A 9993-nucleotide genomic window follows, 5' to 3' on the forward strand; every position below is an offset into this window, starting at 1 on the left:
TCTTCAGTCAGACTGCTGCTGGATGTTGAGGCTGACAAACACAATGTCAACTAGTAAAAAGGCACAGTCCCAATATTACCAAATCACACGGCAGGCCATTGATTTAAGTCTATTAAAAGTCCCAAGATCGGCAGAGCATGGCACGCTGCTGAATGACGACTGGGCTACATGCCGGATCCAAGTGTGCCAAAAAGCTAGAGACAATTCCCAAAACTGCTTCTAATGTACAGGAAGCAGACCATACCCCTAAAGCAGCTACTCAGCTGCTTGTGGCAGATCCCACTATGGAGCTGATTGCCAGTCTCATCATGGGGAATAACTACCACCAGCTGCCCAGCCACTCAACCAGGCCCAGCCAAGTTGACACATAACCTTAACTACCACAGATAACTATGACCCAAAACTCTGACCTTTGCTTCAATGGCCACCACTGGCCTGTTCCTAAAGCCTCCAGAGTACTGACATGGGCTGGGACTCAGGTACCCTTGTTGAGGGTACCTAGGGACACCTGCTGCCTGCTGCTTACCCCACTTTCCTTAGAGCATAAATATGGGAGCAAGAGAAATTGTGCTAGGCCCCTCCAATCTCTCATCTCCTCATTTTACAGATATGAAATTGAAGCCCACAAGGTAAGGTAAAAGGACTTGCCTCAAAGAACACAGCAAGTTAATGGCAGAACAAAGATTAGAACCCATGTATCCTGATTCTTCTGCACTCTGCCTGTTTCTCTCTTCTTTGCTTTATTTCTAAGACCCTAAGACTTTGATTTAAAAATAAAACCTAGCCAGTTGAGAAAATCCCTTTCTTTCAACCAGTAACCTCCCTCCTTGTGACCAATCAGGCCCTACTCTGAATACTCTGTTTGGTCTCCTTCTGGGTCAAAGGCCTATTACAGTTTACAGATCCCTGAGGCTATGCCTGAGAAACCCAGCCAGTTTCCAGCTTGCACAACCTGAGCAAAGCCTGGTTACAGAATGAGGCCAGGAGATGCCCCATGAGTCAGCTCTGCCCCCAGCATTTGGCTGACATGGTCTGAGACATATCCCCTTTTCTCCTTCCTGCCTCCCTCTCCAGCACACCCCATCCTCTTCAGCTTTAGGCAGAGTGCTCCAGAATTCAGAACGCATTGGGACCACCTGTCCCTTCACCCACATAAAACAGGTTGAAGAGCCTGTGGACCTATGGGACCTGCGCCCCCTGGAGGAATTCCAGACACCCACTCCACCCTGATGAAGAGGAAATCACCGACAGGAGTCAGGGGACAAAGTCCTATCATACGGTGGAGGGGGATGGGGACTCTGCAAAGGCTAGGCAGAAAGAAAAAGCCAGTGCCCACAGAAGCACCACTCAGAGCTAGTCTGCCATGGATGCCCTTGTCCGGCTCCTGCAGCTGCTGGTGCTGCTCCTAACCCTGCCCCTGCACCTCTTGGCATTACTAGGCTGCTGGCAGCCCCTGTGCAAAACCTACTTCCCTTACCTGATGGCCGTGCTGACTGTCAAGACCAACCGCAAAATGGAGAGCAAGAAGCGGGAGCTCTTTGGCCAGATTAAGGGACTTGCAGGGGTCTCTGGGAAGGTGGCCCTGCTGGAGCTGGGCTGTGGTACAGGAGCCAATTTCCAGTTCTACCCACCAGGCTGCAGGATCACCTGCCTGGACCCAAACCCTAATTTTGAGAAGTTTCTGACAAAAAACATGGCTGAGAACAAGCACCTCAAATATGAGCAGTTTGTGGTGGCTTCTGGAGAGGACATGAGACAACTGGCTGATGGCTCCATGGATGTGGTGGTCTGTACCCTGGTGCTGTGCTCTGTGAAGAGCCCAAAGAAAGTTCTACAGGAGGTCCAGAGAGTGCTGAGGCCGGTGAGCAGATGGGAAGGGTATTGGCATGGGGCAAGCAAAGATGGCATCAGGCTCCAGTGTTCAGGGTACCCAAGAGCCAGTTGTTGTGGAGTTGATTTGGACTGATGTGTATCAAAGAACTGTGTTCCATAGGATTTTCAATGGCTGATTTTTCAAAAGATCACCAGGCCTTTCTTTCAAGGTGCTTCTGGGTGAACTCAAACCACTAACCCTTGTTAGCTGCTTGCTTCCCCTAGGGACTCCTCAGGTTACCCAACTAAAACCAAAAGCAAAACTCATGAAGCCCCCATGTGTTGTAGCAGAATAAAACTGCTCCATGGGGTTTTCTTAGCTGTAATCTTTAGGCAAAGAGTTCATCAGGCCATTCTTCTGCAGAGAACCTGGGTGAGCTTGAACTGCCAACCTTTAGGTTAGCAGCCATTTGTAAACCACGTGTGCTACCCAGGGTCCTTCAGGGGACCCAGGATGGGGAGTTTCATGTTTCAGTACACTAGACACTCCATTCCACCGGCATCTGCTGATGAATAGGAAATAGGACCAGGGAGGCAGAAGAGGGTGCTGTGAAAGCACATAAGAGTGTCACCTACTTCAGTGAGGAGCAGGAAAGGGGATCAAGGAAGCCTCCTGAAGGAAGTGATGTTTACATTGAGATCTCAGGGACTAAGGGGGGGGGTGAGTAATTAAAGGAATTGGGGAAAGTAAGAGAGTTCTAGGTGGAGATATTAGGGGAAGCAGAACACAAAAGATTTTGAACTGAGAATAGAAAAAAAAAAGAGTTCAGGATGGTTTCTAAGTTGCTAGCATAAACAATTGGGAGAGGCACTGGGTCAGAATGTTATTTGCTGAGATGGGGAAGGCTGGGGAGAAAAACATTTTAGATTTGTTAGGTCTGAGGTGCCACTGCAACCAAAAAAAAAAGTTGCTATTGAGTCACCACAGTACCTCTGGGTGGATTTGATCTGCCAAACTTTTGGTTAGCAGTGGGGTGCTTAATCATTTGCACCACCCAGATGCTACCTCTGAGACACCTAAGCAGAAAAGCCAAATATGTATTTAGGCAGTTAGAACTCAAGAAAAGATGTCCTCTAGAGATAAGGTTTGGAAGTCACCAGCTTGTAGCTGGTGAATTCAGAGCCTGGGAGTGGATGAGGTCACCTGGGGAGAATCTGTCAAGGAGAGAGGAGCTTAAGGAAATCCAGCTTGAGTCAGGAGTAGGGTCCAAGATTTCCCTGGGAAGCTCACTGGTATGTTTCCCGAGATGCCCAGGAAGCTGTTGGATCCATGCATCTAAGTCTTGGGACAGAGGTCAAGGCATGCATCTCTGTATACAGAAATATGTACTTCTGTTTTTCCAGCTCCCCATTGGTCTGCCCTCACCTATGTTGTCATTCCTGTCTTTGAGGCAGATCCTTAGAGATCTCACCAATAATCCCCATTCAGTCATGTGATGCTCTCTACGAGGATTTTGGATGGGAGGGCAGGAGCCCGGGTTGCAGAAAGTCAGCAGCAGGAGACTCTGCTCCATAAACTCTCAGGCCAACAACTTCCACTTCACCAAGGGGCTTGACCATGCTTGGTCAGTGCGGTGGACGTGGGTTGGAGGAAAGGAGTGGACTAGAGCAGATAGGTGACACTAACTCTCTCCTCCCTCCCAGGGAGGAGTGTTCTTTTTCTGGGAGCATGTGGCTGAGCCACGTGGAAGCTGGGCCTTCATGTGGCAGCAAGTTTTTGAACCCACTTGGAAACACATTGGGGATGGTTGTTGCCTCACCCGAGAGACGTGGAAGGATCTGGAGAGCGCCCAGTTCAGAGAACTCCAAATGGAGCGACAACCTCCTCCCATCAAGTGGTTACCCGTTGGGCCTCACATCATGGGAAAGGCTGTGAAATAACCCTTCCCTAAACCCCCAAGACAGTCACTTGCTCCCTCTCCTGACCCCAGTCAGAACAATCCCACCCATGGACCAAGTCTCTTTTATTGAGCGGATATAAACAGAAGGAAGCCATTGACATTACCACTCCCTAATTCTTCTCTCTCACCTCTGCCAGTGGGAATTTCTAAATTCAACTCTTCCTTCCACAGTGAAAAACTCTTTATTTCTATCCTGTCTAGAGAGAGAGAGCACTCACATCTGTACCTTGTCATATCCTTAACTGTCAATTTCTGGACTGCATCTCCCAACTCTTGCACACCTGCCAGCTCCCATCCCTTTCCCTTACTCCCATGGTAAAGTCCCCCTCCCCTCCGTCAGCCTTCACATCCACGTGCCTCTAGGAACTGGCCCCAAAAGTTTTGGTATGTGCATCCCTGCCAGACTACCAGACCCGTCCTTCCCACTAGCACCCATGTCTGAGTTATAGGGATATGGAAAAATCAGGCCTCTCCTGGAGACCCTGGGATGAGAGAGAAAGACTCAGTAAATCAGCCAAAAGTTTTTGTCTCCAAATGTTTTTTCTATTAAATAGATAAAACCCATTAGACTGATGAAGCAAACTAAGGTCACAGGAGAGGGGAAATATGAAGGGAGGATCCCCTGAGTCAGCGATGCATCCTCCTCCCTGGCCTTCTAAGCTAAGGCACTTTAGGGGAGACAGGTTCTTGGGGCTCTGTTATGCCAGGTGAATGGGAAAGAGAAGGGTTATGATCCCTTCTCTGCACCTTTAAGTCAAAACATCCTTGCCTTCTCACCCCATCCCACAGCCCCATCCCCGATTTACCCCCTCTTGTAGCACAGCATTTCACAGGGAAAGTGTGGGGGTGATCCTAGTGGGGGTGGGGAGAGGTCCACAGGCCTGAGGAAGCAGATCCTACCAAATCCTGATGTGACACCAGCAACCCACTGTACCCTTCTCATCCCAAGGAGCCATCTCTAGGGAAGGAGTAGAAGAGACCCACAGGCCAGGCTGGGACAGAGGAAGCTAGGCAGTGGCTGGCACAGGATGCCCTTCGGGGCCCAGCTCAGGGTGCCCATCTGCAGCCAGGATGGGGTGTGCATCAGGACCCTCCCGCCGGGGGCTGCCCCAGTTGTTCCTCAGGATGGTGCCCGTCTTCTCCTCCTTAAACTGCTGCCGGTCTTCCCGTGGGATCTTCACCGCGTGGTACTGGGGCACTGTGGCCTTGGGGTACCGCGCCCGCTTGAAGAATCCCATCTGTAAGGACATCAGGCCAGACCATGAAGGGCCAACAGGGCTGAGGCCCCTGGAGCAGACGCCCAGCACAGCACAGCTCCTTGCCCTCACCATCCCTGGCACACAAAGAACTAACCGCAGCAGAAAGAGGTCAAGTAGACAATATCTAGTGAGTAAGCAGCCCCCACCATCAGTGCTGGATCCCTGGTTCTCATTCACATTCAGAGACCAGAAGGGAGGCCCAAGGTACAGGACCAAAGACATCTCCCTTGGCCCCAGAAATAGGGAATTGAAGGTATAACAGCAGGATCTCCAACCCCAAAGGTTGCCACTCACTCAAGCTTTTAGGAGACCCAGTAGTACCCTTCAGAACACAAAAGATATATGAAGAAAATAGCTTTCTAGACTCCTGCATCCTCTGGACTGACTCCTTTAAAGCCTCACACATACATACCCTGTATACTTGTACAGTAGGCAGCATCCCCCTTAGGACAGGGCCCATTCATCCATGAACATAGTACTCTAGCCCCTCCCTAAGTTATGAACATGCTGGCTCTTACATGCTAAGGTGAAAATGTGGCCCTTGCATACTCACACTCAGGACTGCCAAGACGTGCTCATACTCCTGCACAGCATCTCCTTGCATAATCGTCTCTGCACACTCATGCCCATAGGAAAGACATGCATGGTACCTCCCCACACGCCCACATGCTCACACTCCATGGGCCCACCCAACCCTTTGTGCATGCCCAAACCTGTGTATACTCACCCTTATAACCTCCCCCCTTATTCGTTACTTCCCACCTCAGTTCTTGGGACTCACATCATCCTCATGCAAGCTCATTTCTTCACCTTGTACATTCATGACCCCTGAATGCTAGGAGCTCTACTTATACTCACATACATACATACCCACACATGCACACACATATTTGCACGCACACACATGTGCATACACACAGCAGTTACCCCACAGTCCCTGGACCCCCGACTTCCACGGCCGAGGGCTGTACAGCCAGATGGGCCCGATGATAGTTGGTGGGAAAAGACGAGCTTTGGCTGCTTCGATGGAAGAAACCACACTGGGATGTTGAGGGGGAAGGGGGACAAAAGAGGCAGAGGATGGGAAGACTGAAGAAAGATGGGGCCCTTATCTGTGTCCATCTTCCATGGGAGCAGGGAGCAGAGATCCTAGAGTCAGTTTCATGAAGGCATTAATCTCCCCTAAACTGTTCAGGTTCCCAACAATTTGGGTACTCCAGACACCTGGTACACTGATGACTCACATTTGCCAAAGTTCATCTGTGAAGGGTCCCATGGACTAGGTGTTGGGGGGGGTGTCCCTGTATGACTCCAAGGACATTCATGGTTCCACATACAGACCCAGATGTGGCATGTGGTTCTAGGTACAAGCCCTAGTGACATATGTGATTCTCTGTAATGCTATGTATATGTATGAGTTTTTATGTTGCACCCCAGACACAAATGTGATTCTACATGCAGCTCTGTATGTACAAGAATGGTTCCATGTAGAGTCCGGTATGTGTTGGTTCTAAGTTCACACTTGGAGGCAGTTCTCCACACTTACTGGCCTTATTTGCCTCAGTTTCCTTTCCACTCTACCTGCCACAATAAAGTTAAATCAGACCACACTTACCTATTTCCATGACTCTGCCTACCATGGTCCTTCTGGAAGGCTCAGACCCCACCAACCCCATCTCTACAAATCGAAATCTTACCACCCCATCTTCTTCTAAGGTCCAGCTCCAGGGCAAATCCTCTCAATCCTTCCATCCTCTGAACTGCCAATATACTTTCTCAACTCTTAGCACTTTCTGTCTTGTCCTTAAGGAGCTCCAGTGGCACAGTGCCTAAGGCATTTGACTGCTAACCAGAAGGTTGGTGGTTCAAACTCACCAGCCACTTTGCAGAAGGAAGACAGGGCAATCTACTTCCATAAAGATGTCCCGCCTCGAAATCCCAATGGGGGTCACTGTGAGCTGGAATCAACTTGATGGTAATGAGTTTTGGGTTTGCCTTGTCCTTGACTACAGAGCTGACCTCCCCTACTAGACCATAAAATCCCTGAGGACAAGATCTGCGTCTGACTTATCTTTGAAACTTCTAGGGCCACATAGAGTTCTTGGTACATAGAAGGATAAGTACTCAATACTATTTGCTGAATAAACGAGTGAGTGGGTGGGTGAGAGAACCACAGTACACAAAGCCACCTGCTGACAGGGAAGCCCAACCCCCACTGATCATCCTCCCCAAGCCTCACCTTCCACATAAGTAGCACCAGCAGTGCCAGCACCAACAGCCCAGCCAGTACAGCCAGGAGGATGACCCACCAGGGGACTCCTTCTGCCACCACAGCCACCGGATCCAAATATACCATCACTGGAATCTAGGATTAAGGGGTTAGTGGAACAAGAGCAGGTGGGAGCAAGAGAAAGAAAAGCCCCCACTCCCCCAGCCCTGCAGCTCACCACTGTGGAGGCATCTCTGAGCAGCAAGTTCTTGATGGAGGACTTCACCGTGATGTTGGCTCGAACAATCACTTCCAGGGATTTCACAGCTGAGTACTCCTAAGAGAGCAAGGAAGAAGACCCTCCTCCTAAATGTTCCCATGATGCCCCTCTTCCATCCAGCTCCTGAAATTGTAAGTGAGATGGTGTCCAATACAGAGGGTGTTTCTACCTCGCTTAGGTTAAGGATGTGCTGCATTTGGACAGAGAGGAGCTGGAGGACAGAAGTGAGTCCCAGGGGACAGTTATGGAAGAGGAAGCCCAGTCTGAGGTCCCAGCGGAGCCCTCACCTCCAGGAAGGTGCTGTTCCAGAGGCGGCCCCAGACGTGCAGCACAGCCGCGCGGTCAAAGCTGTAGAGCGGGCAGCTGAACACCACACAATTAGCTGTACCCCTGGCACAGTCCTGGGGACAAAGACAGGCAGGGCTCTGAGCTGCTGGATCTCACCCTGCTGAGCCTGCCTCAGGGCCCGGAACCCCTAAAAAATATGCTCACCCAGACACAGAACCAGTCCGGAGTCTTCACGCCATCCCTCTAGGAGCCTTTCCACCTTGGACCCCCTTTCCCCTTGCTCCTCACTCATATCTCTTCCACTTTCCTTACCTGGCCTCAAACTCCCCTCCTCCAGGACGGCTTCCCAAATTTATCACTGTGGTCTACCCGGATAATCGAAAATAGTGGCCTAACCCAAATCTGGGCTATCTGGCATTGAAATGGATGGGAGGAAGGGTCTTTTTCCTTTACAGCAGCAGATATAGTGGCTTCCCTTAACTGATGCTTGTGGTATCTATTAACAGCTCCATTTATTAAGCACCTATTATCTGTCAACATTGTGGTGGTTATGTTTGTGTGACAACTTGGCTGGGCCTGGTTGAGAGGCTGGGCAGCTGGTTATTCCCCATGATGAGACTGGCAATCAATTCCATGGTGGGATCTACCACAAGCAGCTGAGTAGCTGCTTTGGGCAAGTGGTCTGCTTCCCATATATAAGAAGCATCTTTGAGAATGGTCTCTAGTTTATGGAATGTTTGGACCGTGCATGTAGCCATATCATTATTTAGCAGCCTGTCATGCTCGGCAGACCTTGGGACTTACAATGGACTTAAATTAATGGCCTGCCATGTGGTTTGGTAACATCAGAACTGTGCCTTTTTATTTGTCATCCTTGGGCTTGGCAGCCTCAGCAGCCAGCAGCTGTCTGAGTGAAGAAATACCTCTAGCTCCAGTGGGCCAGGAGCAGGAGGCAGAGCTGGACCTCAAGGTTGAGGGGCTTTCACCCAGCCCCTAGAGCTTGGCACTTTCAACTTGGACTCAAAGCCTCCAAATTGTAACAGGATAAACTCCTGTTTGTTAAGATCATCCCATTTGTGGTATATTCTTGTCAGAGCAGCACTAGGTAACCAGAACAGACATTTACCTCATTTAAGCGCCACAAAAGTCCTGCAAGGTGCATACTATTAACTAGTTGCCGTTGAGTGGACTCCAACTCATGGTGACCCCATGTGTGTCAGCAGGACTGTGCTCCACAGAGTTGTCAATGGCTGATCTTTCAGAAGAAGATCACCAGGCCTTTCTTCTAAGGTACCTCTCGGGTGAACGCAAACCTCCAACCTATTGGTTAGTGGCTGAGTATGTTAACCATCTGCACTACCAAAGCACTGTGCACATCATTCCAAAAAAACCAAACTCACTGCCATCAAATCGTTTTTCCAACTCGTAGCAACCCCTCCTTAAGTTTCAGAGGCAGTATCACTATGGAAGTAGATTGCCCAACATCCCCGTATTTCAAATGAGGACATTCAAAGAGGCCAGGTGACCTGCCTCAGGTCACACAGCTAGCAAAGCTAGTAAATGATGATGCAGATATTTGAATCCACGTCCATATTCGGCAAAGCCACACTCTTGCACCAAAACCAAACTCACTGAAGGAGGAGGGGGCTGCCCCAGGTACTGCTAGGGGGAGAGAGCACTCAGACTCTGTCTCTCCCATGCCTGACAAACATCCATTTGGCCCAATCACCAGCTAATGATCCATTTGCCTAAAAGTCCTATTATATCCACCACATTTACCACAAACCATATACACAAGAATGCTTTAAGAGTGTCTTGATTCTTCAACCCATCTTTTATTTTGCCACTTTTGATCAATTTAAGAGTCTTTAGTCAATTTATCTAAGAACAATGCCTTCTGCCTTAATTTTAGGTAAAAGCATCCATTTCAAGCTTCTTACTAGAAAAGGAGACCCTTCAAAGGCAGTGAGGCATATGAGGAAGGCAGGACTATCTACATGATAGAGAGCAACAATTACAGAATTCACACTATTCCAGAGACCTCTTGGAGTTGTGGATTGAATTGTGTCCCCAGAAAAGCTATGCTGAAGTCCTAACTCCTGGTAACTGTGAATATGACATTGTGTGGAAATGGAGTCTTTAAAGATGTCATAAGTAAAATATGTGAATATTATAAAATATATA

The 9993-nt window shown here is 49.3% G+C and overlaps 2 protein-coding genes across 2 annotated transcripts in view; one reads left to right on the top strand and one right to left on the bottom strand.

The window, feature by feature from the left end:
• The first annotated feature begins 1363 nt into the window (after positions 1 to 1363).
• On the top strand, positions 1364 to 3753 carry METTL7B (methyltransferase like 7B). The gene is made up of 2 exons (XM_007955076.2): positions 1364 to 1861; positions 3517 to 3753. The coding sequence occupies exons 1-2, from the start codon at positions 1364 to 1366 to the stop codon at positions 3751 to 3753; spliced, it is 735 nt and encodes a 244-aa protein (XP_007953267.1).
• A 1027-nt stretch (positions 3754 to 4780) lies between these two features.
• Positions 4781 to 9993, bottom strand: part of ITGA7 (integrin subunit alpha 7) — a 21926-nt gene continuing 16713 nt past the window's right edge. The window contains exons 23-26 of the mRNA XM_042782852.1: positions 7809 to 7922; positions 7480 to 7578; positions 7272 to 7397; positions 4781 to 5011 (exon numbers count right to left, since the gene is read on the bottom strand). Of these exons, the coding sequence (XP_042638786.1) occupies positions 4781 to 5011; positions 7272 to 7397; positions 7480 to 7578; positions 7809 to 7922 (570 nt within the window). The remainder of the gene's footprint in view (positions 5012 to 7271; positions 7398 to 7479; positions 7579 to 7808; positions 7923 to 9993) is intronic.

Source organism: Orycteropus afer, unplaced genomic scaffold (assembly GCF_000298275.1).
Source record: "Orycteropus afer afer isolate SDZICR_OR568_19922 unplaced genomic scaffold, OryAfe1.0 scaffold00490, whole genome shotgun sequence".
NCBI classification, from domain to species: Eukaryota; Metazoa; Chordata; class Mammalia; order Tubulidentata; family Orycteropodidae; genus Orycteropus; species Orycteropus afer.